The sequence below is a fragment of the Syngnathoides biaculeatus genome, chromosome 14, assembly GCF_019802595.1.
Source record: "Syngnathoides biaculeatus isolate LvHL_M chromosome 14, ASM1980259v1, whole genome shotgun sequence".
Lineage (NCBI taxonomy): Eukaryota > Metazoa > Chordata > Actinopteri > Syngnathiformes > Syngnathidae > Syngnathoides > Syngnathoides biaculeatus.
Genome location: NC_084653.1, coordinates 11,977,131 through 12,005,079, shown reverse-complemented (window position 1 = coordinate 12,005,079; position 27,949 = coordinate 11,977,131). Strand labels below are relative to the sequence as shown.

General features: G+C 41.0%; 2 protein-coding genes across 3 annotated transcripts in view; one reads left to right on the top strand and one right to left on the bottom strand.

Annotated features, from left to right (window-relative positions):
* Nucleotides 1–3,964, bottom strand: part of LOC133511938 (electrogenic aspartate/glutamate antiporter SLC25A12, mitochondrial-like) — a 28,218-nt gene extending 24,254 nt beyond the window's left edge. The window contains exons 1-3 of the mRNA XM_061841054.1: nt 3,820–3,964; nt 3,327–3,503; nt 2,827–2,880 (exon numbers count right to left, since the gene is read on the bottom strand). Coding sequence (XP_061697038.1) covers nt 2,827–2,880; nt 3,327–3,338 — 66 coding nt within the window. The 5' untranslated portion in view covers nt 3,339–3,503; nt 3,820–3,964. The remainder of the gene's footprint in view (nt 1–2,826; nt 2,881–3,326; nt 3,504–3,819) is intronic.
* A 3,418-nt stretch (nt 3,965–7,382) lies between these two features.
* On the top strand, nt 7,383–24,242 carry hat1 (histone acetyltransferase 1). 2 transcript variants are annotated; one of them, XM_061842425.1, is made up of 11 exons: nt 7,383–7,529; nt 7,975–8,046; nt 8,375–8,450; nt 9,454–9,574; nt 16,751–16,927; nt 17,021–17,142; nt 17,726–17,830; nt 19,057–19,163; nt 19,658–19,809; nt 20,168–20,284; nt 23,736–24,242. In XM_061842425.1, the coding sequence occupies exons 1-11, from the start codon at nt 7,523–7,525 to the stop codon at nt 23,904–23,906; spliced, it is 1,227 nt and encodes a 408-aa protein (XP_061698409.1). In that variant the 5' UTR covers nt 7,383–7,522; the 3' UTR covers nt 23,907–24,242. The 2 variants fall into 2 exon arrangements, with proteins under 2 accessions (XP_061698409.1, XP_061698410.1); XM_061842426.1 differs by lacking the exon at nt 7,383–7,529 and adding an exon at nt 7,533–7,598.
* The last annotated feature ends 3,707 nt before the right edge of the window (nt 24,243–27,949 follow it).

Sequence of the window (27,949 nt, the reverse complement as noted above, 5' to 3'; positions counted from 1 at the left end):
GAATTCTGCTTGCGGAAAACAAAATCACTTTGTCTGTATTTACTTTACTGGTACCTCTTTGTCATAATAAACTCATATATTCCCTTTCTTATACAAGAAATTCACTCAGTTTACCAGCTCGCCTCAAATTGCTTGTCACCCAAAGTCAGCTTCAGCTTACCGGGGACCCTACTGAGCATAAACAACACAAAAAAGAAAATGGTTGGATGGAACGGAAAGGTTGTCGAAGGTTCTTCAAGACCGAACTCATCCAAGCATGCCTTCACATGCTTTTGCGCACCAGGGCAAGGTCGGGTTGGAACAGAAACGGGCCTTCCCCACAGACCTGTGTTATTTGGGTGCTCGAGGATAACAGAGCGACTTTATGGCACTAGCGTGAGAGCTCAACCTGCAACCTGTGGATACAATGCAACTCTTACATTCAGATCACGCTTGATTTCAATTACAGTGGAAACTCTCAAGAGACATTAGAATACAGACAAAATTTGTTTACGGCAAGTGACAGGAACATACTCAAAGCACAAGCTCAAGCAAAGCTGTGACTTGCCATTTTATTGTCATAGCATATTACAGTACTATTTAAAGATCTTACATTATTTTTAGCGGCAAAGTGGTGCAGCAGGAAAGCATTGGCCTCACAGTTCTGAGGACCCAGTTCCCAGCCCTCCCTGTGCGGAGTTTGCATGTTCTCCTCGTACCTGCATGTGTTTTCTCCAGGCACTCCGGTTTCCTCCCACATCCCAAAAACATGCAACATTAATTGGACACTAAATTGCCCCTAGGTGTGATTGTGAGTGCGGCTGTTTGTCTCTATGTGCCCTGTGATTGGCTGGCAACCAGTTCAGGGTGTACCCCGCCACCTGCCCGTTGACAGCTGGGATAAGCTCCAGCGCTGTTTGTTGCACCCTTGTGAGGATAAGCGGCGAAGAAAATAGATGGATTATTTTTATACTCGGTTTTGCAATTAATGAAAGTTCAAAAATGCATGAACATTGGACTGATAACAAAATGGTTCTATCATTTTCAAAGGAGGAAAAGTGTAGGATATGAAATTCGATTGGGATTAAATGGTTTGCCAACCAGATGAGAGTGTTTTGCGAATAAAGTTACTTTCGTCCAAAATGCGAGGAAAAAAAAAAAAAAAAAAACCAAGAGCCAATAAGTGTCATGGCCGTGTTGTCCTTCAACAATCCGAAGCAAATATACACACGAGCCGGCACTACCATCTTCTAAACTTGCAATCTCAAACAGCCTATAAAACCTGCAGTCCATTTTAGAGTCGGGGTTGGGTTTCAAACTGGAGCAGCGATAGATGAGGGAACACAAGCACCGCGTGAACTGGCACGGCAAAAAAAAAAGACTCGAAGATCGCAGAAGTGAGCCAAGAAAGGCAGAAAGGGCTCGAGATAAACACAAACGGCGAGCCTGGAGCATTTCCTGCCAACTGTTTTCATTGCACTGCGCTGAATTCACGTATCAAGTGAAAATATTAATTCCCGGCAATTTATGGCTGTGCCGCCTTTTCTCCATCACGTTATTATTGTTTCTATTCACTCTCGCAGTAGGCCTCGAGTAGTTCTTAATCAAATTATACAGGCAGTCACAAAGAGCTGGCAGTAATTAAATCTTCCACCTGAATGTGCATCGGAAATTACAGTCAGCCCTGTTGTGGAAGCGTGAAGACCATGTGGAGACTTTAAGGAAATTTGCACTCCAAAATCTGTGTGTGTGTGTCTAACACAGGTGTCAAACACTAGATCACGAGCTAATAGTCAGTCTACTTATGTAACTTAACATAAAACAACCGCAATTTATGCACTTCTAAATATATGGATAAAATTGTGTATAATACAGTGGCGCCCTAAGATATGAGTTTAATTCATTCTGTGACCAAGCGCTTAACTTAAAACACACCAATCATTTTTCCTCATTGATAATAATGGGAATGGCATTAATGTATTCCAGACTCCCCCCCAAAAAACAACAAAGCTTTGTCATGTGATTGTTAATATGGGGGAAAAAAAAATAGCAATCTATAATATTTACTCTATAAACATAGTAATAGCATAATTAAAAAGAACGTAAATCACAATTGAACCATTGCAAATCCTTATTGTGCGTGCAACTTAGTCACCGGAGAGAATATAATATACTCGGGGAGACACAAAGAAGACTGCAATAAACTACAATAATATTAGTTGTTTTTCACAGACGACAGAGAAAATATGCTAAAGATTATTGTTGTATTTTCAGCCGTTATCTCTGGATCCATTTGTGTTCACATACATGTTCCTCAAAGGGCTAAAACACCAGGACTATCGATGCTATCCATGGCTATCTATGGCATTTTGCAATGTGTGTTAGCATTAAGCAAGCGTAAGGCAAAATTATGTGGTCATTTTAAATGTGACATGCCATTATTTTTTGGGATAATATTTAACGTCTTTTTATCGGGTTTACAAGATTTCAAGTTTTCACATAACTAATCCCGCCTTGCATTAGAACAAAAAGGAGAGCTATTATTAATTAATATATGATGTGATTGCACATCAAATGAGGTTGTATGTGCCACCTGAACTCCAATGAGTTTGACAACCTGCTCTAATGGAAACTACAGCGTATCGTCTGATGTGGTCCATGACAAAAATATGGTGGACACCTGTACAACAATAGCTTTTCTGCATTGTTCACTTCTCTATCTATATATTCTGTTTTTAAGCCACTCCAAAATAAATTAAGCCAAGTGTGTGACCTTTAAGTAAGACGATGTGACCCGTCACACAATGACAATCCACAAACTAACACAATTAAAAAAAAAGGCCTTACCTTGAGAAAAACTGCCTTCAAGTCATGGGGGTCAGCTCTTTTTGTCATCTGCACCTGGAACACACAAGGCGAATTTTAGTCGTTGTCGAGTTGCATCTTCAACAAACCCGAAAGTGATTCAACCGGTTTATCAATGAACTTTTTCCTCTTGCGATTAGCTCGGATTCTAGCGAACCCCCACGGCGGTCCAAAACATCCCCGGAAAGGCAACCCGACCCTCCAGGCGACAGCGAGCCGCCGAACAGAGCGGCGAAAACAAAACGAAAGCAAAAACGTCTCGTCGTAAACATGACGGCCGCGTCGAGACGTCGGCGAGAAGCCCGACGGTGATGCGTTCCTCCGGACGGTGTGCCGGCAGCATTGACTGGTGGGGGGGGGGGTCCGCGGCATTTCTGACACACGCCCTAACCGCTCGCCGGTCCCCGCGGATGACAGCGGAATACACACGCTCGCCTCAGGGTCTTTTAAAGTTAATATCTGATGAATAGTGACGGAGTCACCTTGACCGCCATGCTGGCTGTGACGTCAGCTGTAAGGAAGTAGCGCAGGCGCCGACTGGATGCAGTACAGAAACGCAAGACATCTAAATCCTGGACGGTTCCTTTCTGTTCAGGGCGGTGAGAGTGACACCGCGCAGCAGTTCCTGTTTGTCAGGTTCAGACGAGGATACGATGAGCCTGTAAAGAGACGCCAACCAGAAGCAGGAAGCGCCGAACATCGGAGCCTCACATTCGTTGAAAGGAGTGCAAGGCGCTTGCACCGGCCCTAATCACAGCGGCGTTGATCCAACAAATTTAGCACCTTTACTAGTGATTACGTCATTTAATCAAATTGCTAAATCCTATTGCTTTTTCGTGCGTAAATATTCCTTCAACTTCAATTTCATGCCAGACGAAAGTTCAGAAAAATTAAAAAAAAAATGTCTTTAATTAGAAACATGTGAGTGTCATATTTGGGTATAAAAGGAACATCCAAAGCAGCGGCGACGCCTACTTCTGGGGGGCTTGTTTGTGTTTCGACGCACATACACGATGCAGCACGGTGGGTCAGCTGGAAAGAGTTGTCCTCACAGTTCTGAGGGCCCGGGTTCGATCCCGGACCCGCCTGTCTGGAGTTTCCTTTTTCTCCCTGTGAGTTTTCTCCAGGCACTGCGGTTTCCTCCCACATCCCAAAAACATGCAACATTAATTGGACACTCTAAATTGCCCCTAGGTGTGATTGTGAGTGGGGCTGTTTGTCTCAATGGGCCCTGCGATTGGCTGGAAACCAGTTCAGGGCGTATCCTGCTTCCTGCCCGTTGACAGCCGCGATGGCCTCCAGCACTCCCATGACCCTCGTGAAAAGAAAATGGAACGATGGTTATACACACAGTGGGGCAGTCGTAAAGCGTTGGCCTCACAGTTCTGAGGGCCCGGGTTCAATCCCGCTCCTGTGTGGAGTTTGCATGTTCTCCCCGAGCTGTAAAGACTTTGCCTCACAGTTCTGAGGTCCCAGGTTCGATCCCGGACCCGCCTGTCTGGAATTTCCATGTTCTCCCTGTGGGTTTTCTCTGAACATTCTGGTATTCTCCCACATCCCAAAAACATGCATTAATTGGACCGTCTAAAAATTGCCCCTCGGTGTGATTGTGGGTGCGACTGTTGTCTGTCTCTATGTGCTCTGCGATTGTCTGGCAACCAGTTCAGGGTGCACCCTACCTCCTGCTCGTTGATAGCTGGGATAGGCTAACTCCCGCGACCCTTGCAAGGAGAAGCGGCTAAGAAAATGGATGGATATAATGTACTGTATATATATATATATATATACATATATATATATATATGTCCTATAATTGTTGTGTCAGCAACGCTGCGGCAAAGGACCGTTCCCGATCAATCGAGGACAGAACCGGGACCACCCGTGAGCAACCCTGTCGACAGGACATGTCCCACATTGAGGGCCCCCAGGTTGGTCCCCGGCCTCTCCCTCTGTGGCACCCCGAAAACTAGCCACCCGGTAGTGGCTGCCCACCCTCGCTCCACACTCCGCTGGCACCCACTGCCCACCCCTCCACCCAGGAGATCAGGAAGCCCACCACAACCCGCAGGGCACACGATGAGGTCAGTCCCAACCCAGGCTGAGGACAGGAAAATTCCCTCATTTGTTGGAAAAGGGGGGTGGATAGAATACCCAAGAAAAGAACGATGAGGGTGGGAATCCAGGGAGCAGCCATGGTCTAATAGAGGGGAACCCTCATGCCAAGCACCCATCCAGCCTGGTGGGGGCGGCCTCAGCAGCACAGCCATGTAACTAAGTGTAAAACCCACTTCCACCCCATTATGATGAATGCCTGGTCCCCAACAGGCAGTCATTGGCCCTACCCTGTTTATAAGTGCATACATATTTGGATTTGGGATTGCTGGTCCTCTAAATCAGTAAAAAGATTTATCATCATAATGGTGCATTAGCTCACATTGTCATGACAGTAGCAAGCATGAAGCAACTCAATTTTTGTCACAATTGTTTTACAGTTTACATTCGGATTTGCCTTGGAATGTAAATCTAACACATATTATGCAGTCTGCATTTCATCTCCTTTGTCATTCTATTGCATAAATGGTTTACATAAAGTACGGTACATCCAAATTGATTTTATTGCCTGTGCGTGAGAGTTAATTTGAGTTGAGTGGTGCTCAAAACCACTTTCCTGTTGCATACCTACACATACGCTGTAGTAATTCAAACCAGGGTTAGGGGTTACTTCTGGAAATTTCCAATGTTGTAAAATTATTATTCATTCATTGCAAATATACTGTCTCTTTGTCATCTACTGACCTGTAGTGACAGGCAAAACAATTAAATGCTATTCCATTAGATAGAGAAGGTAAAGTAAAATTACTGTATGTATCCTCTTGTTGTTACTCATACCGTATAACAGAACAGGTCAAGTCTTCCTGCAAGTCTGTCTGTAAAAGCTTTTTGTTCAATTAAAAAGGCCATAATTTCACAGTGAGTATGTCACATTGAGAATAATTTAAGACAGGATTTTCATTTCAGTATTATTAGTTTTGTATCTTTTTTTTTTTTTTTTTTTTTTTGCTGGTGGGTTTTGAATGCGAAATGGGTTTCTTGGCTCAAAAATGTCGGGGAAAAACTGATGTGCACTGCACTGAGAGCTCAAACACTCACTGAGATTTTAATTTGGCAAAACACATTATTTTCAATAACCATAACCCTCTTTGCTGGATTCTCTCATGGATCACTGCCCACAAAAAAAGTTACAAGATAAAAATCATACAGGACACCTCCAAACAAAAAGGTCACAAAAAATATGAATGTTAAAATAATGAGCTCAACAACTTGTCTCAATTTACTCACAAATTTACTAACTCAATGCCAAATTGGGCCCTGTTCACCTGAACATAAATAATATTATATTTTAATCGGCGATTATTATCACGCCCTGTTAGTGAACTACAAGAAAAATAGGCTACGATCATTAAGAGACAAAATGATGCATCTGCATGCCTTGTCTAGGGCGAGTGGAACAGCCTACAGCAGATGTTGTGGGCCACATTGTAGTTCTGGTTTCCCTCAGAGGGCCCGTAGAACCATATCCATGCAAAAATGTCTCACATATCTTTACATGTACAAAATAACAATTTTTCCCGGACGTTGAGGGAAGTAGTTGGCTCTTAACTTTCTTTTTTGTTTTAAAGGGGGGGGGGTGTTCTAACAAAAGAATGCTTGCAACATCTTAATTTGGGGCAGTGTGGTTGTGTAGCTGTAGAGCGTTGGTCTCACAGTTCTGAGGACTGAGGTTCAAGGCCCTGCCTGTGTGGCGTTTGCATGTTCTCCTCGTGCATGCATGGGTTTTCTCCAGGCACTCCGGTTTCCTCCCACATCACAAAAACATACATTAATTAGAGACTCTAAATTGCCCATAGGTGTGATAGTAGGTGTGACAGGTGTTCCTCTTTGCCCTGTGATTGGCTGGCAACCAGTTCAGGGTGTACACCGCCTCCTGCCCGATGACATCTGGGATAGGCTCCAGCACTTCCCCGACCCTTGTGAGGACAAGCAACTTAGCAAATGGATGGATGGATGGATGGAAATCTCAATTTGCAATATTTATTCAGATGAACATCAACTACGACCACACTTAGCTTTTGCTGGTCACATCAAATGATGTGGTGGGTCAGATCTGGCCACCAGGCCATTAGTTTTAAACTTGTGGCCTACAGTCACAGAATATTTCTTTATATATAATAAAATGTATTTACAACAGGTTAAGAAAAAACGAGAAAGTCTACCGCAAGTCTATATAATGAATGTGGGAATAATGGAGACGTTTGGTTACAACATGACATCCATAAATCATGTGACGTGGATTTGACCAATGACAGAGCAGTACGGTAACTTTACTAAGTGTCCAAACTCTTGCTTATATGGCTTTGCACTGCGATTATTCGCACAATAATTATATAAATTGAGATTTTTTTACAAAGCGAACTATAAATTGTTTATTTTTAATTGGAAAAATATTTACTAATTTACGTACTGCATTTAAATATTCTATTTTTAAAAAACACAACAAAGCGGGTTTGGGGGTTAAAAAAAATACATCCGCTTTTGCCGGAAACAGGCATACCCGGAAGTGCTGATTGCGCGGTCTTTTAGGACAACAACACATACACTCCCCACAAGAAGTGCCGAAATGGCGGGTACGTATTTGACAGCTTCGTTGTATTTGCCTCTGCCTTCAAACAGCTCTCCTGTATCCCGAGCCAAACGTAGGCAGACGTGTGCTCCCCGAGACGTGTAAAGTGCCGAGCGGGACGAGATATTACTGCAATGAATTAGCGAAGGGGGCCTGCTTTTTATGTTAGCTCCATGCTATCAGTCTGTCATAACATGATGCTTGTTCCACAAAGTGCGGGCTTATACGAATGATGTAACTTTTTACATTGTTAATATCATGATAGCTGTTGCCGTTATTATGCATGAAAGCCACCTTAACTATACTACGAGATGTGAATGATCGTCTATAATAGAAATAGGTATATTATCTCTGTTTACCAGTCTCGTTAAGCGCAAATCTGTTGTATTTCCTCGAGAATTTGTTTGGATGGACTGATCTTTTGTCGTACTGCTTTCTGTGATGTACAGGAGTAAACAACATGGAAAAGAAACTGGCCGAATTTAAGTGCGACACCAACGAAGCTGTATGTTTAAAACTAAGTATGTTGTTTTTCTATTTTTTTCTATTCATCATGTATATGAGTGTTTATTCACCTGAATCAAACGGTTTTGTTTTTTTTTTTCCAAAATTAGTGAAAGAAATAATGATCTAGTCTCAATGTACTTGTACTCATTGTACAATCTGGGCCCATTTGAATACAAAGCTGATAGGGATGTTGGAAGCCTGCACATATTGTATTGTATGAGAGGCAAAGAATGCATACACAGGTTTATTATTATTGTATGTTGTATCACTCACTTATGGAAATAAAGGAATTATTTGGTAAAAAGCAAAAACATGAATACACTTTTTTTTTTTGTTACTCAGTACGCTTCCCAGAGGATGTTGATGATGATGGTACCACATTCCACCCAGAGTACAGCCACCAGATTTTTGGAGATGAGTAAGTACTTTTTTCCCCCCGTCTTTATATACTGTAGAGCATAGGATTGCTATTGAGGGTTTTCCGCTTAATGTCACCAAATGAGTTTCGGTCGAGCCTTCATATATCTCACAGACATGAGAAGCTCTTCTTCCTTACCCCCTATTACAAATAAAACTTGTACACATTCATGGTCTCACAGGCCCACAGATCTTACTAAACCCTTGCAACAATCCACGTAACACAACTGCAGGCAGGTTTGCTACAATATATTACTCCAAAGCATTCACTTGTTAATTTTTTCATAATTATTATAATTACGTTAGTTAATTATAATTCTCTAGAGAGTACCAAATAGGCTGTTGCAATAAGCTCCAATGGACAGCACTAATTTGGGCTTTGTTTCATTGCTTGCAGTTGTATGAGTCTGTAAACTACCATAAACTGCAGGGGATCTTGGACTGAAAAAAAAGCAAACAAAGACCACAACAAAGTGAAGGCCTGCAGTGTTATGTAAATTTTTGATGAATTATGAAAATTAAGTGCTAATAAATTCTATTCTACTCCTAAAATTTGCAAAATTCCGATTAATTACCCGGTGGCTTGGTGGGTGACTGGTTAAAGCTTCTGCCTCACAGTTCTGAGGACTGGGGTTCATATCCTGGCCCCGCCTATGTGGAGTTTGGATGTTTTCCCCGTGCCAGTGTGGATTTTCTCCGACTACTCTGGTTTCCTCCCACATCTCCAAAACATGCATTAATTGTAGTCTCTAAATTGTCCTTAGGTGTGATTGTGACTCCGACTGGTTTTTTTTTTTTTCCCTAAGTGTCATTGACTGGTAACCAGTGCAGGGTGTACCCTGGCTCCTGCCCAAATATAGCAGGGATAGGCTCCAGTACCCCCGCGACTCTTGTGAGGATGAATGGCTCAAATGATGGGTGGACAATGAACTACCTATTGTTGTTTTTGTTGTTGTTGAGAATTTTTACCATATTCTATGTTTATTCTGTTCTTTTCCCCACAGTGAAGTGGCTTTTGGGTACAAGGGCCTTCAGATACAACTCTTTTACACAGCAGGAAGCCTAACCACTCTTTATAAAGTCAAATATTCTTCCAAAGTCACAGACACATTTGACTGTGTGGAGGTAAGATTTGCTTGTTTGGGTGATTATTTTATTTATTTCAGGTCGTTATTGTTGCCTTTAAAACTCCAATAGCTCTAAGTGTGATTATGAACATTGTCATGAATTCACTTTATTATATACTGATATTGCACTAGTTCCAGCCAGCTATTGTTGGATGATGAGTGTTTTTGCACTGCAGAGATCAGTGTGGTATTAAATGACAAACCATCTCATAACAAAGACTCATTAGTTGAAAAGGTAAAATTACAAATACCTATGTATGTTTGTATCTCCCCAAACTTTGCTTTGGTTGAGGTTTGCCCCCTTGCTATCTTTTGAAAATGCAGAGACGAACACTTTTTTTTTTTTTAATTCTCAAATGTGTCTACTCTAAACACCCCTTGTTGAGAACGGACTTTCTATTTTTTGTGAATGTGTTGTAAATGGAATCCGGTGTAGAGATTGTGCGCCTATGTCATAAAATCATGTGATTTTTGTTTATGTCGCCATTTGCCGATCAAACAAAGCATTGTTGCACATTAATTCCGTTGAGACAAAACGAAAATCTATCTTGTAGCACGACACCCAGAATTTTGTCCGATACCGTGGTGATAATAAACGAAGGTACGTGGAAAAATTAAAGACACTTGGCAGAGAGGATCCATATTTATTTCCGAAGTCGATTTTTTTTTTTTTTTCGTCAAAAGGAAATTTGACTGTTAATTCACTTTCCTGTCTTGGACAGCTGGGTATACATATGTATCTGGTGAGTAAGTCATCGAGATTTTCACAGAAGAGTCTGAAAGCGTATAAAAGTTGGACTATGGAAGTAAATATGTGCCACCAGGATTTGAATTTGAAAACAGTTCAAAACAAATGTAAAGTGATCACATTTTCAGTACTTGTATTTCACTGTAACTTTTCAATATTAACAATTCAGCTGGCTACAATTCGCTGTCTGAAATTCAACGAGCTACAATTCGCTGTCTAAACGTCACCGTGGGTGCCACCAGGTAGGGTTACTTCAAGTCAGAACCAAACACCCAGCCAATCGCAGTTACGCTTTCTTAGTTACATGACATCACATACTAAGAAAGCATTACTGGATTGGCTCTAGCTGGTTGAATTTCAGACAGCAAATTGTAGCCGGTTTAACTTCAGGTAGCAAATTGTAGCCCATTGAATTGTTAACATTGAAAAGTTACACTGAAATACAATTATTGAAAATGTGATCACTTTACATTTCAAATTTTAATCCCATTTTCTGTGGCATTGCATATTCAAATCCTGGTGTCACATATTTACTTCCATACTGGACGCATACAAATACTATGTTGCTGGATCTGTTCTGGATCTGTTCTCACCCACTTAGATTTTTTTTTAATACAAATACCAATATTTAAATAAATGACCCCTGGTTTTACACAGAAAAATTTAGGACAGGGAGTTGTCTCCTCCGTACATGGAAGCGTATTGCTGCCACACGTTAACCTCCGTAAAACTCTGTGACAGACTTTTTTTTTTTTTTTTAAATACGCATTGTTCTCAAATGAGTCAATTTGGCGTTATAAATACTTCTTGATAATTTGAGATTGAGAAGAATAATTCCTACCTGACTATACAGGCGTGTATTTGCACCATCCATTCCATTTAATTGCCGAAATCCATTGATCTTTTCTGGCCTTTTCAGATGGTATGCTATAGATTGATCTATTTGAAGAACTGTCTATTGTGACAACCAACAGCACAACAGGTCTCGGTCATTGTGAAAAATCTGCTCCGGTTCAACAACTCCCGCACTGCCGAACAGCTTTGTTGGACCAGCAATATAGCGCCGTAAAAATGTTGATGTCACACGATCTCTATAGTCATGCATTATTACTTATTTAGGCATTCTAGCAACTTGGCTAAACATTTAACACAACTCTTAAAATCAATATATAATCATTTTGAACTAATTTAACTTGTGTTAGTGTGGGGATGCAGTTACATCACAACCCAAACAGTAATTGTCAAGTGGGGCCACAGCACAATATCTACAGTGTATATATATATATATATATATGGTATGTTAACTCCACCACTAGTATCCATAAATAGCAGTTGAGATCTTAAAGAATTTGTTATGAGGTGGTTAAAACAGAGAGAGCTGTGATATGGAGCGACATGAACTACGGAGCTTAAATAAAGATAACAAATTTGGAGAAGGAAAGTTTTCCCCATCCATGGTCCCATTTAAGAGAATTGCTTGATTTTTGTAGAATCTAAGAATAATTCATGGAATGTATTCTGTTCTGCCAACTTACGAACCACCAGGTTTGTTTAAAAAAAATCCCATATAGTCTGGGAGGGACAACAGGTTAGGTTTATTAACTCTCTCGTTCCCAAAAGCTAGCCTATGATTTTTTTACGTTAGTTTACAATGTTAGCATCATTACGGGAACACTTGTTTTGATAGCTTTTCCAATTATATTTTTTATCTTCTCTCACGATGCAAGTCAATAAAGAGGGGAACTTTTGTGTGAAGAGGTTCTATTTATTAATTTATTTTGGGCTTCTCAAAACATTTCATCACTTAATTGAAACCAAAACTACATTTGTACCTTTAGACAAATTGCTGTACTTCTACTTAAGTAGAGAGCATGAATACTGTTGGTACATCTGATGTTGAGACTTATTTTGTGTTTTAGTAATCTTAACACACAGAGGCCCTGTAGCTCAGTGGTTAGAGCACTGGTTTGATAAACCAGGGGTTGTGGGTTCGTATCCCACTGGGGCCTCCACTCCCTGAGAAGGGTTGCGTCAGGAAGGGCATCCGGTGTAAAAATTGTGCCAAACATATGTGCGTTCATCTGAGATGACACGCTGTGGCGACCCCGAAAGGGACAAGCCGAAAGAAACTTACTTACTTTAGTAATCTTAACACTGTGGATACAATACTAAGATGGATTGTTTTTAAAATCATTGAAAATATCACATTTGTGAAGTATTCAATATTTACACTTGACAGAACTTCTACAGTGAAGAAAATAAGTATTGAAACACCCTGCTATGTTGCAAGTTCTCCCACTTAGAAATCATGGAGGGGTCTGAAATTTTAATCGTAGGTGCATGTCCACTGTGTGAGAGATGATCTAAAAAGAAAAATCCAGTAATCACAATGTATGATTTTGTAACAATTTGTGTGATACAGTTGCAAATAAGTATTTCAACACCTGTCTGTCAGCGAGAATTCTGACCTCAAAGACCTGTTAGTCCTCCTTAAAAAAAAGTCCACCTCCACTCCATGTATTATCCTGAATCAGATGCACCTGTGTGAGGTCGTTAGCTGCATAAAGACACCTGTCCACCCCCTACGATCAGTAAGACTCAAACTTGTAACATGGCCAAGACCAAAGAGCTGTCCAAAGACACCAGAGACAAAATTGTACAACTCCACATGGCTGGAAAGGGCTACAGAGAAATTGCCAAGCAGCTTGGTGAAAAAAGGTCCATTGTTGGAGCAATCATTGGAAAAAAGCTAAACATGACGGTCAACCTCAGAGTGAAGCCCCATGTAAGATATCACCTTGTGGGGTCTCAATAATCCTTAAAAAGGTGAGGAATCAGCCCAGGACTACACGACAGGACTTGGTCAATGACCTGAAAATAGCTGAGACCACCGTTTCCAAGGTTACTGCTGGTAATACACTAAGACGTCATGGTTTGAAATCATGCAAGGTTCCCCTGGTTTAACCACCACATGTCAAGGCCCATCTTAAGTTTGCCAATGACCATCTGGATGATACAGAGGGATACAGAGTCATGGGAGAAGGTTTTGTTGTCAGATGAGACCAAAATTGAACTTTTGGTCATAATTCCACTATCCGTGTTTGGAGGAAGACAAATGAAGAGTTCCATCCCAAGAACACCATCCCTACTGTTAAGCATGGTGGTGGTACCATTATGCTATGGGGGTGTTTTTCTGCACATGGGACAGGACGACTGCACTCTATTAAGGAGAGGATGTCCGCGGCCATGTATTGTGAGATTTTGGGGAACAACCTCTTTCCTTCAGTCAGAACATTGAAGATGGGTCATGGCTGAGTCTTTCAACATGACAATGACTCGAAACACACGATCAGGAAAACGAAGGAGTGGCTCCGTAAGAAGCATATCAAGGTTCAGGCGTGATCTAGCCAGTCTCCAGACCCAAACCCAATAGAAAATCTTTGAAGGGTGCTGAAACTCTGTATTTCTCAGCGGCAGCCCAGAAACCTCTCTGATCTAGAGAAGATCTGTGTGGAGGACTGGGCCAAAATCCCTCCTGCAGTGTGTGCAAACCTGGTGAACAACTACAGGAAAAACATGACCTCTGTAATTGCAAACAAAGGCTACTGTACCAAATATTAACATTGGTTTTCTCAGGTGTTCAAATACTTATTTGCAGCTGTATCCCACAAATAAATTGTTAAAAAAAAATCGTACATTGTGATTTCTGGATTTTTCTTTTTCGATTATTTCTCTCACAGTGGACATGCACCTTCAATGAAAAATTTCAGACCCCACTATGATTTCTAAGTGGGAGAACTTGCAATATAGCAGGATGTTCAAATCCTAATTTTCTACACTATACAATTGTTAAGCGATAATCCAAATTCATTTGCAAATTCCTCACAAATTATACCAATAGATGCTCATTACTTTGTAGACCCAAAGGTCAATCTCAAACATAAAATTTCACCCAATTTGCATCACTGGGCAATTCTTTTTGTCACAACTCTAAATGGTTGTGTTAATGTTGATGAGATGTGTGTTTGTGGTGCACTCTTTGAAAAAAAAAAAAAAAAAATCTGTATTATATAATTCAACTATTAGTTGTTTTTGGTGAACAAGTTAATGTCTTGGGTCCAACTTTGAATGCCCAGATGATGTTCGAGATGGATGATGGTTGCCTGACAGTCCATGTGCGCTCAGCGTTGACCTTGATGTAGCTCTGAGCGTTAAGGGTTTGAGTGCAGCTGGTGTCAGGGTGGAGAGCGATGGCTGGCTGCGTCTGAAGAGTGTTTGTCTCCTGGTCCGAGTGCATGTGGACTGTCAGGCTGTGGTGCAGCTGGTGAGAAAAGGCGCTCAAATTTAAGCAGCTGCAATATAGTCCCTCATCAAAAATTACATCTTTTTGGACAATAAATATAATGAATATATACGGTAGACCTATGGTAATTTTCAACATTTCCATCACCTCTCTAGATGTGTGCATTTGATTGAACTAAAAAAAATGAATGCCTTACTAAAAGATTGAGTTAAGAGCTTCATGGTTTTGAAGTGTTAAAGCCCCTACAGAATCTTAAAGGAGATGTAATAATACCACAAATTAGATTATTTATTCCCCTTTGTGATTATTGTTTTGAAATCAAATACATTGACAATGTCCTAAAGGTACATTGTTAGGTTATATTCACACCAAACTAAGGCAGTTATTCTGAAAGGCTCTGCAATTTAGTGTCTAGTATGTCGAAGAGTGGCTAAAACAAAGTCTTGTTTGTCCAAGGCCTTTTAAGGATGCTTCTCATTTCTTCGAAATGCGGCTAAACAATCGCAATGCTGGAGAGGCATTGAGCTGCAGGTGCATTACCTCCAGTTTGATATTAGCTGATGTCTAAAAGGGAGAGAATAAGCAGTATTTTGTATTAGCCTTTTGTAGTGCATTTTGGCCCAACCTTCTTCATTTTCCCCGTTCTCAATGGTGAGCAGCGAGGGTCTCTGTGACAACATAATGCCCATCACACATGTAAATGGTGTGAAAGGGCTGCTTAGCAAAGTGTTCTCATGTCAATCCTTGTGGAAATGGATACAATGCAAACATTACAGCTGAACTAACCACGCGTTGGGCTAAGTAAAAAATCCGGGGGTAGCGCCCTTTTGTCTCCGAGGCCCTTTGAAAATGCGGGGCCCAATTCATTTGATTGGGTTCACTTGGCAGGATTAGAGGAGAGGCCTCTATTATGTATGGCCAAAGGTTTATTAGGTTGAGATCAATTCATCAGCTTTAATTTCTCAGTGAGTGGCAGAAATGCGTTATTGTGGCAACTTCATCACATATTCATGGTTTAACTTGAGGAGTAAATGTACAGATTTAAGTGGTCTTTTTACTAGGAGGGGGCTGCAGAAGCCTCTGCTCAGCTGACAGTTTTAATTGCCTAATGGTTTTCTTTCATTGGCGCGCGCACACCCACAAGATTTGTGATTTATTTGTACAACCTATTTTATATATTTCTTGCATGTCTTCCCGTGTGTGAAGACATGTTTATTGTAAAATATGTGGCATAAAGTTGGTGACTTATATGCGTGACCCGACAAGCGGGTTTTTTTTTTTTTTTTTTTTTTTTTTTTTTTTTTGCAGTACCAGTCGTCGATGGGCAGATTTTTGCTTTTACTTGAGATACAACCGGTGTGGTGGCCTTTAACTTCAAACAAAGTGGGAATTTGGCACATATAATTTGTCAGTATTGCAAGATTGCAACTCTCAGCTGAAGGTTACTGTCAAATTAAATAAAAGATGGAATTACACCTTCTGAATACAACCACATGCATAACTAAAATCTAAAATACAAACCAAAACTCCATAAGATAACAGGCTTACAAATAACATTCGTGTTTGTGTGTAATCTTGTACACAACAGATATCTGAACACAAACGGTGAGACAATGCAAGTAGACTGAATTACAACAATGCTTACAGGCATATCTTTGTATCTGTGAAGAACAACTAACATTACTCCATCTTGCTGAGAAAGAGAGAAATGTTGAATCTCCAGTAAAATGTATCTGTTTATACTGGCCCCAGGTGGGAAAGGCAAGTACACACAGAAAAAGCGCATTGTGCATTGAAGGAGTTAGGGTGACAAAACTGGTTTTATTTTGAATTCTGTTTTTATAATGTATAGTATTGTAGCACATTATTTTCCTCATGAAAAATTCACTATATTGTTGGTATTTTTGTAAAGCATTGAACAGATAAATGGGACTTCCACTTGGGAATGGGGAAATATGACTTGAGAAACAAGTCTTTTGAGTTACGAGGGTGGTCAAGAAACTGATTTTCTGAATTTCCGATTTTCTGAAACTGATGTTGTTACAACTGTATTTGGAAGCTTATGAACCTATTTTTTTTCACTTAGTCTTTCACCACTGTAATGATCTGAATTCACATTTCAGCCCGACAATATTGATGGGAAAATCCGGGAAATTGTCCCTGCTGGGTTCACTTGTAACACTGACGACTTCATCACGCTCCTGGAGAAGGAGGCCAATTTCAGGCCCTTCGGCACCTTGTTGCACACGTACACGGTCCACAACGAGGAAGCTGGAGATCTCACTTATCAGATTCACAAGGTGTGAATTCTCATCTTTTGCTCCGTCAATTGTTGTCGAAAGCTGTATAATACTTTGGTCTTTATATTTCCTTTTCCGTTGTACCTGCCGTAGGCCGACTTGAGCTGCCCCGGATTCCGAGAGTACCACGAGCGCCTGCAGACCTTCCTTATGTGGTTCATAGAGACCGCGAGCTTCATTGACCCAGATGACGATCGTTGGGACTTCTTTCTTGTGTGCGTGATCTCTTTAATTGACATTCTCCCTCAAATGTGCGCACCCCACCCCCACACTAAACCATCCTAAAGCCTATATTGTGTCATTGAAAAACAAAGCCCCCTTTTGAGGCGCTTGTGGCCAATTACCCGGCCAGTTTGATTATATTCCCCCTGTAGGAGAGTTGTTGATCAGGCAAGAGGTTCTTTTGTGCCAAAAGCCCTTTTGAATTTTTTTTTTTTTAGGAGCATGGGCAGATTTGAATGCTGTTGTCTTTTGAAACATTGAACAATGTCTTAACAGTAAAAAGAGCCTCTGCCAGTGTTTCCTTTACCTTGGCACCTATTAATACTGACAATGGGCAAAATGGATTGAAGTGATTTTTGAGGAGCTCAGTCCCTCTTTTGGGCCTTTCTCTCCCTCTAAGTTGCAGTACTCCAATTAAGTGCATAATGTATTCAGCTTGCAGCAGGTGTACCGATCGGGGTTGGCTGCTCTAACTTGGCTGGCGTGGAAGTGGGCGAAGTACATAGAAGCTAAAATGGACACTGGAAGAAAGTGTGCTTGTAATTGACCTGTTTGTCCTTTGTGTTTTATCTACAGATTTGAAAAGTACAAGAAAGATGGGGAGACCCTCTATGCAACCATTGGCTACATGACAGTTTATAATTACTATGCCTACCCAGACAAAACACGGCCACGTGTAAGGTAATTGCTAGGGCAGCGTGGGCTGTCCCATTCTTTTGTGTGTTAAAGGGAAGAGGAAAATTGCACATTTCTTTATCCTCTTCCCCAAAATGACCCAAATTACTGTCTTAGTTCACCAATCATTGGTTTCATTATGAAACAAGGAGGGTGTGTGTCTGAAAACAACTTTATAAATAAGCATTTGATGAAAATGAATTAATTGTCGATGGATCAAAAATAGGCCTTACATAATCAAGAATTTAGCACAAATTAATAATGCATGAAAGGACAAACCAATAACAAAAAAAAAACATTTACATAACACTAACATTGCAACAATGCTCAATATGAAATAAAATAAAATGACTCAAAAAGTCACTGGTCCCTAAACTTTTTAGCGGCAGTGATCATTTTCATTGAATGCATTTTGCGAGAACAAATTATTTAAAAAAAAATAAATAGAATAACTCGTGCTTTGCTGATTCAATTCTATTTTATCTTCACAGTGTCAAACACCAGAAATTAATCTGCCCACAAACAATTAAGCATTTCTGTGTCACTGCTGCTATTGAGCCCGCTCTTTTATTGTATTTGAAGGTAAATAGGGTGTTCCGACAATAACGACACAGTGCCATAAAGTGTCACAGTGTTTTCGTTCACATTGTGTCTTCTGAACCCAATTTTGATAATGAATAAACTTCCCGTGAGCATGCAATTGTTGTCCACGAACTATTGGTCATAATAATTTGGTGATGAAACCCACGTTGAAGCAATGAGATTTTAAAGGAGCGACTCTGCACAGTGTTTAGCTATGCTAGCGAGCTAGCCACAGGCACAGGAATGACTGAGGTGACCTGACGACAGTTCTAAAGAAATCAACTACCTTTCACATTCAAATGTATACAATAGCCGCACGGCACTTCCTTAGAGTAAAAGAGATTTTGCCAGCAATAATGTCTTAATTGGCAGGTCCAAGAAGTAGTGTCATTGATCAAGCAGCAAATTAAGACATTACAGGCAATCAGAAAATTTACAGGAAATGCAAATTAACCGCCTATTCAATCAAGCCAATTAGATAGGCGTACTTGGGCCATGTACATGTAGCTGGATTTATATTTGTATGCATGACACAAAGCTTAAATAGAAATAATTAGTCAATTCATATAACATGTTTTTGAAACTATTTTAGAAAACCAAAACAACCACCCCTACCCCATTATCTTTTTGTGTGTTTTTTCGGGAAACAGCCAAATGCTGATTCTGCCTCCATTCCAAGGAGAAGGTCACGGAGCACAACTTTTGGAGGCAGTGCACAGATTTTATTCTAGTGTGCCAAAAGTGCAAGACATCACAGGTGAGCGATACATTGCCTTGTACACCAAGGGGCATTGCAAACTACAAACACCTTAATAAACATTGTTGGATCAATAACTTTCTGGCTGTGTCACCCAAAAACGACTTCTGCAAAAACATCTTTTTTTTTTTTTTAATTTTACTGCTCTTTTTACTGCCCTTAGAATGTTGTCGTATTTGAAATGAAATTGTATAAAGAATGTATGGTTCAGTGACAAATGCTTGAATTGATTTGTCACTGCGGTGACTGTATCCTGTGGGGAAAGTTGATTTGGTGAGCTGGCATGAAAAATAGCCTGCTGAGGCTTTATTGAAACTTACTCGATCCAAGTGGTTGACATCGCTATTTGGAGACGGGAGATGAATACTAAAAAGGCATGCCAGAGTGGAATTTGAAGTGTGGTCCGTGAAAAGGCTTCATGTTCCTCCTTAGAGGCTAACAAACCAAACACAGATTTCTAGCATTCCTCCCTGACTGTAATCCATTGTTTTTAGCTGAAGATCCTTCTGAGAGCTACGTAAAGCTGAGGGACTACGTGCTGGTCAAGCTTTGTCAGGGCCTGACGTCCTTCTCTGAGGACAAACTACACCTCGGTCTGTCAGCTGAAATGGTCGAAGAGGCACGAGGAAAACTGAAAATCAACAAGGTGCTTTGTCAGTAATTGCTTGGTCATTTCCTCACCGCGATAAATGTCGGAAAATGTCAACAATCTAACGTGCCAAAATATTGAATAAGCAATTTGTAGATACTTATCACATCCTGTCACCTTTTTGTATTTTTCCTCTTTGTTTTGATCTGTCGAGGTGTGTTGCAGTCTTTATTAGTTCATCAGCTAAATACTTTTCAAACTTTGAATGTACAACAAAGGATTGATGTTTGGAAATATTTACTTGATTTGATCAATGAGAAGTGTTTTAATCATGGATTAGTACAGTATGCTAATTTAGTATGTTCTTGTGTTTTTGTTTTTGAGTTAAATCTCCTATTTGATGTTACCCCTATAGAAACATGCAAGGAGAGTGTATGAAATCCTGCGTCTTAGAGTGACAGACATGAGTGATGAGGAGAAATCAAGAGCGTACCGTTTGGCAGTGAAGAAGAGGCTGTTTGGACCATACAGGGTGAGTTTTTAAACTCCGACAGTCATTGCATTTTAAAATAACACTTTCTTTTTTACTTTCGCCATTATTATCAATAGTAAACATAAACGGCGTATCTAGCTCGTCTTCGCTCTACGTTGCCCAGATGGAATGCTTTGCTAACGCAAGCACTGGTGGTGGGCAGAGCAGAAGGACCCTGTCATTTTTAACCACGTCGATGGACTGCCACGTACTGTAATGTTTATAATTATGAGTGTACCCCTTTAACAGCAGAGGGGGGCGGCGTAAGGTAAATTGACCCCTCCATACAGGGCACTTAACCACGCCTCCTGAAGTTACGTCACCCCACGTGTGCTAACCTCAGACAAACAATTAGCAAAAATGGCGGCGCAGGAAGAAAAGACTGTCTGATTTACCAGGTGATTTCTCACTCGCATTCTTAGCGAGTATTGAAATATCGTTGAAAAGCAGTATTTCAGCGAGGGGTATTTCAATGGTATTTACATGCATATTGACGGAGAAGCCATTGATATTAACGCGAGATCTTTCCAGAGTCAGAGGAAGACCGAGAAGCCACATAATATAATATATTATAACCCAAAGACGAATTTGTCAGTTTCCTATTTTCGTGTTACATATCACACTTGTGTGCAGAATCTGTATGTGTATCTGTATAGCCGTTTGTGAACCGCCGTATGAAGGAAAAGAAGAAGGCGAGGCTTGATTTACGAGTTGTTTCTCTAGTTTTCTTTGTGTAACGTCACCCACTCCCTTCAATAATTATTCTTGAACTAGTGCCGAACCTACGTAAGTCCCGACCAAGTACGACAATCACTATTTTATAGTGTCCTCAAACATCCTTCCTTCAGTCTTGGTGTCTCGGTGCACTTCGAAGGCTTTTAGGACTCGCTAGTCCGGTTTAGCTTGGCTGGGTAGCCGCCAAAAGAGACACGTTTGTGCAGTCAGATCATCGCAAAATATCGCTCAACACAGATCAAGTTTGTCAATCATTCACACGTAGCTATGTTATGGAAGCGAAGAACTGCTAATTCATTTATATGAGACATGTATTGAAAATCAAATATAGGGCATACCTTCGTGCAAACATAGTCCGGTTTAGCTTAGCTCACTAGCCGGCAACAAAGAGAGACGTTTGTGCAGTCCGATCATCGCTAAATATCCCTCAACAAAGAATAAGTGTGTCAATCGTTCACACGCAGCAGTGTTATGCTAGCGAAGAACTTCGAATTCATTTATACGAGACATGTATTGAAGATCAAATATAGGGCATACCTTCGTGCAAACATATGTGTTCCGGTTGATATTGGATGGATTTAGTTGATGATGCGGTCTTCCACAAAGTTTGATCCATCGAAGGCATTTTTTGTACTGGGTCTTCGGTTTTGGAAAGGGTACGAATCGAACTCCACCAACTAGCCTTTCAGGATACCTGTCGTCACTATTACAAAGTCCGTGACTACACCTCTTAACCATATTTTTTGTTAAATAACCCAAATACGCGATAAAACGCTAACTAAACCTATACTGGACCATGCAATGTTGTCTGAGAAAATGGCGGGAGCAAAAACGGGCTTTGGTCTATGCAAATCTCTGGCCTCTGATTGGTCAGTGACGCGGATTGCGCAATATCCACGGAGGGGTCAATTAGGCAGGAGAGTATGGCCGAGCAGCGGCTCGTTGTTAAGAGAGAGTTCAGTGTGCTCCCAAAGTGTTCAATAAAAAACAACTAAATGAACCAAGTGGTGACTGTTTCCGCATTGGCCATTACTAATGCCCAGAGAAACCCCCCCCACACACGGGGAGAACAGGCAAACTCCACTAAGGCGGTGTCAAGCTTTGAACTCCGGTCCACAGAACTGTGAGGCAGTCCATTGTGCCGCCAATATGAAGAATAATCCTGACTAATAGTCATGCTTATAATTTTTATCAAAATAATTATTTTGTACATAACCGTGCAGCCCTACTCACAGGCATATACAGGATATGTTTTATCCTCTGTGGAGAACAGCTAGTATTACTATTATGTAGTGCCACCAGGGGGCCAAGGCGCGCACACCAGAATGAGTAGTAAGATTTTTACTGAAGGAAAAAATTGGAGGAAAACTTTAAATTGTATTAATTACTGAAATATTATACTATAGTGATATTTATCATCATTAAAAACAATCCTCCCCCCACCTCCTGCTGCCCCTGCCTTTGGATACTTCTTTTCAGGCTGTGAAAATTGCTACATTGTTGCTGTTACAACAGGGTGGACGAGGCTCTGTCATCACTCAGGAATATGTGGTCTGACTCGTTATGTAGAGCATTTGTGTCGGCATCTGCATGGCTTTGTCATGAATAATCTTGGGAGAAATTTGTTTAAAGCAGTTTGCCAAGAACAAGCTTCTATTTAGACTTCTGTTGCTTTGTGTCCTCGCATCTTTCCTTCGTCATCAGGGCAACTGCAACTTCTGTCTTTTTTTTTTTCCGGGCAAGCTTTCAATACAACAATAACAGTGAACAAGATCCTCATTATGAAATCACGGAGTAGAGCGCTGTGACCTAACATAACCTCTCACATCCTGTTTTCATGTGACGTTTTCTATCGGACTTGTTTTGCATACCAACCATTAGGCATTCTGCTGTCAGCAGAGTAACCATGCCTTTAAAGAGGCAGAGGAGATCTGGTGGCCAGATGCTGCCAGAGTTTTCCTTCCCTGGGGAGATTTAACATGTAGTTCACTGAACGTTGGATGCCGCCACTTTGTAAACGTGAAAGAATACTTTATAACATGCCTCCAGAGAGATTGTCTGCATGCATGTGGAACTTTATTGTGGAAAAAGACATCGCTGTTTCAAATGTCATTCATCAATAGCTGATAACTATGTGAGTTACCAAGTTAGTTTGCAATCAAATTCTGTTTTGTTTAAAAAAAAAATATATATATATATATATATATTTATGGACACTGCACTGACTATTACCATCGGGCCCAGGAGCCAGAGTCCATTCTGGAATAACTTCTTTAAACCTGAAAATTAAAAAAAATATTGGACATTTACTCACATTTGAATGAAGTGCACATTGCACACATTTTTGAATCACCAGTGCTGCAGAAGTAGGGTATGAATGGCCTTGACTGGCCTCCTTGCTGTCCCGTCCTGTCTCAGTTAATGAGAGCGGGGCAGCTTTTTTATTTAAGACTTATGTGCTCCAAGAATTCTTTGAATGAAGAAGGGCAGCTAATTAAATCTTAAATGCGTCGCTGCTGCATCGAACCTGGATGTTTGAAGTTTTGAGAAAAGACATGGCATCTTGACAAACCGGTAAACTTTTATCCATTGCACATTTGAAATGGGGCCAATTACCTTGTAATCGTTAAATCACTAGCGGTCAGAAATCATTTCCTAATTGACCAAATTATAGTTTTCACCCTCACCGACATTGCCCGTCTTGTTTCTTTCTCAGAAAAATCAAAGGGAGCTAACGAAGATGACGAAGTGCCTCCGGCTTGAGGAGGTGGTGTCCCAGTTGGGTCAGATGGACACTCAGATGCAGCACGAGGAGCTGGAGAAGAGCTACCAGGTGGTTTTGGAAGACTACCGGAGAATCATCGAGAGGCTGGCGGCGCAGGCCTGATTGGGAGAGACCTCTGGCTAGGATCCCAAACTGTCAATGCTGTGGTCTGTGTGTACAAAGCCCTCATGAACTCTCACGTCAACCAAGAAGAGACACTCGTAAAGATGTACAATCTAATCACAGTCCCAATTGCAGAGTGTTTTTACAGTAGTAGAGTCATGGGTTACAGTGGAAAATTTTTGTCTCCCAGCTTGTGTTGGTACACTGGAGGATAAGTGCAACTTGGTGGGGGTCTGTCCCCCATTTGCAAGATCAGTCATGTTTGTAGATCTTTTTGTTGAACATTTCCCATTCTTCCACTGTTTTTCACCACTTCAAATAAAAATGGTGTTTGTATTTGCCTCGCACTGCGCATATCTTTACTAATACTGTAGCACCTTGAATCATGAGTGACCCGACAAAGGAGTGTCACGAGATTCAAGTCGCTCTGACAATTTTTTTGCTTTGAATTTAAAGATATATATAAAAATTGTATAAAGATATATATATATATATATACTCTATATAGCTTTATATATACCCTGCCTATTGAGAGCTGGGACAGGCTCCAGCACTCCCGTGACCCTTGTGTGGATAAGCGGCTAAGAAGATGGATGGATGGATATATGAATACTCGATGGCAGCAGTGAACTCTACTCACTTCATAACAATTTGCAGTTTGGTACGTAGTAAAATAAAACTTTTTTAAAAAGAATTAATCTGTTTATTGCCACCCTCCATTGAAGATTACTGTCAAACAGAATTATGTTGTGTAATTAAAACAACCATTTCACTTTGAATGTCTCCTCGTTTAGTGGTAATGCAAACTGCCATATATAGACTAATGGATAAATTAGCATCTATGCGGTGATAGTATAACAATACAAGCAGAAAACTAACTACTACATCTTATTGAGTACTCACACACACACCCCACGCAGTTTTCTTTATATTTTCGTCCACCCACCCCGAGGTGGACAAGCTGCTCACACCACAAGAGTACAAGGACTGTAATGGATTGTCATTTCCATTTATTTCAATGGGGAAAGATAATGTGAATTACAAGCCTGGTCACGCAACAAATGAAACTTGAGTAACTGAGTATACGTGTATACTCACTTGTATCGTAATCCCGTGTCTTTATGTAGCCTCTGTTGTGAATGAAGTAATTTCAAGAAAATCAAAAGTGCACAGATTTTGATCTGTTCTCAAAGTGTAAGGGGACAGGTTTATGGATTGCCGCACATTGTGATACTGCATAGTCCAGGGGTCAGTGAGGCTGAGGGCTACTTCGTGAGCACTGATCATATGAAGGACTACATGACCTGTTTGATCAACTTCCAAAATAACGAAACTCCTTATACTCTACAAATATCTAAATATCCATCCATTTTCTTTTGCCGCTTATCCTCACGAGCGTCGCAGGGAGTGCTGGAGCCTATCCCAGCTGTCAATGGGCAGGAGCCGGGGTACGCCCTGATCTGTTTGCCACCCAATCGCAGGGCGCATAGAGACAAACAGCCGCAATCACAATCACACGTAGGGGCAATTCAGAGTGTCCAATTAATTTGACATGTTTTTGGGATGTGGGAGGAAACCGGAGTGCCCGGAGAAAACCCATGCAGGCACAAGGAGAACATGCAAACTCCACACAGGTGGGTCCGGGATTGAACCAGGGACCTCAGAACTGTGAGGCCAATGCTTTACCAGCTCATCCAATGTGCCGCCCATATCTAAATGCATTATTTTAAAATTTAATTGATGTAAGCAAGTCAGATTCAAAATTTGAAGCACAAATAATAACAATATGTGACCTGTGCTATTTTCAGAACATGCCTCGCGGGCACCTTGAGTAGTCTTCGCGGCAACCATGTGCCCGTGGGCACTATGTTGGTACCCCCTGGTATAGTGCCTGTCCGTGTGGCTCATGCATTTTCCAGCATGGTTTTTGCGCATAATGTACCTGCTCAAAATGTCACTTTTGTTCAGAAACACTCTCCTAGCTAATTCAACTTCTAATTGCCACTGGTGTTGAGTGCCTCGATGTGCTAATGATTATTATGATGTTCAATTGAAAAACCTTTGTATCCCTTTAACGTCCGAACTTGTGCAGATCACCGGAAAATACCCGTCATACTTCATGATACTTTAGCACATTGTTACTAAATGAGGACTGCCAGCCAGGTCAATTTTACCTTTTTTTCCCTCCACCCTGTTCCACTTGTAAGAAGACAAAACCTTGGAACTCATCACTTCTGTAATTCAGCTTGATAAAATCCACTCAAACTGGCACAAGAGGCCTCATCGCTCTAGTTCCCTTTTACTGCTGCTTGTGCACATTTTGTATAGCAATAAGCTTAGTAGGCAGACTTGCGAATTCTCAGCTGGTGGGCTGGGACCCAATGGTTGGTTGGGGAGCCGTTTGGGATGGTTTGCAGACAGGTAGTAAAAATTTATAGTGTAATAATTCAAACTTGTTACAGTTTCATTGGTCTGCAACCTTCATTTCCACAAATGAAAACAAACTTTTTGTGTTGTACTTCCCCGAAAAGAATGAATCAGTGCCAAGATATAACATTTTTGTACGCAGTTTGACTATATTGGCAAAAGTCACTTACCCACCTTGACTCGCGTTTGATTTCTTTTGATTACCCATTCTGAATCCATATAACTTAATATCCCATTTGTGTTACTTTTGCAGCTGTAACAGCAACTCTTGTGGGGAGACTTTGAACACAGTGAGTTTGTTGGAATTTTTGCACATTCTTCCAGGACTATATTTGTGAGGTCACACTGATGTTGGACGAGAAGGCCTGCCTCACTGTCCACTTGAACTAAACCCAAAGATGTTCTTTCAGGTTGAGGGCAGGACTCTGTGCAGCCCAAATATGTTTATCCATCCATTTTCTGAGCCACCTATCCTCACAAGGGTCGTGGGATTGCTGGAGCCTTTCCCAGCTATCTTCAGGCAAGAGGCGTAGTTCACCCTGGACTGGCGACCAGACAATTGCAGGGCACATGGAGACAGACAACAGTCGCACTCACAATCACACCTAGAGGCAATTTAGAGTCTCCAATGAATGCATGTTTTTTAGATGTGGAAGGTAACTGGAGTGCCAAAGAAAAACCCACACAGGCACGGGGAAAACATGCAAACTCCGCACAGGCGGGGCTGCGATTTGACCCCCAGTCCCCAGAACTGTGAGGCAGATGTTCTAACCAGGTCTACCGCCCCTTTCCTGTTTATCCATACCATATTCACTTATCCATGTCTTTATGGACCTTGATTTGTTCACTGGTGCCCAATCCTCAAACGGTAGGTAACAAATAAAATAAAGAGATTGTGATTAAAAAAATGAGAATAAAGTCTCCAGGAAGATGAATAAAAATATGGGTAAAATCCACATACAACTTCTCTCTTACTGTCAACAGTGCAAAGTACACACTACATGACTACACGACACTACACATTTTACGTATTGTATTGCAAAAGTACTGTTATGGAATGCCCACAATAGTAGTGGGGCAGAATAAATTACCTTTGGCACACAGTCATTACACTCAGGTTACTGAACACAGCATTGGGGACGAAGATAGATTTCCACTGGTTTTTGTGTTGCTAGCTGCCCTCGTGCCTCGTCTTTCCCGGTAAGCCGATCAGACTAGCCAAGGTAAATGATGCACGGCTAACCTCAATATTAATCCACAATTTGGGCATCAGGGCCATCACAGATGTACATGGACTCTGTTGCCTTATTGGCATCACACTTAGCTGCTCCATGGCCTTGTAGGTAGGTAGTATCTTCAATCTAGACTTATGTTGAACACCTTTTAAAAAATAAACATAAGTTTGATAGCACAGTGAGGTCGTGGCTGTACGTGGAATGGAGGAACACATCTGAAAGGCCTTGTCAAGGTTCCGCCATTTCTAACGCGACACAGGTTCATGTATTTGAAGACCACGATTTGTTAGAATTGTTACAGCCGAATGCAGAAGCATTCTGAGTTCCTTTCACTGGAGCACAGAGGCTAATATTTTCAGCTTTTCAATCTTTGTGGGAACA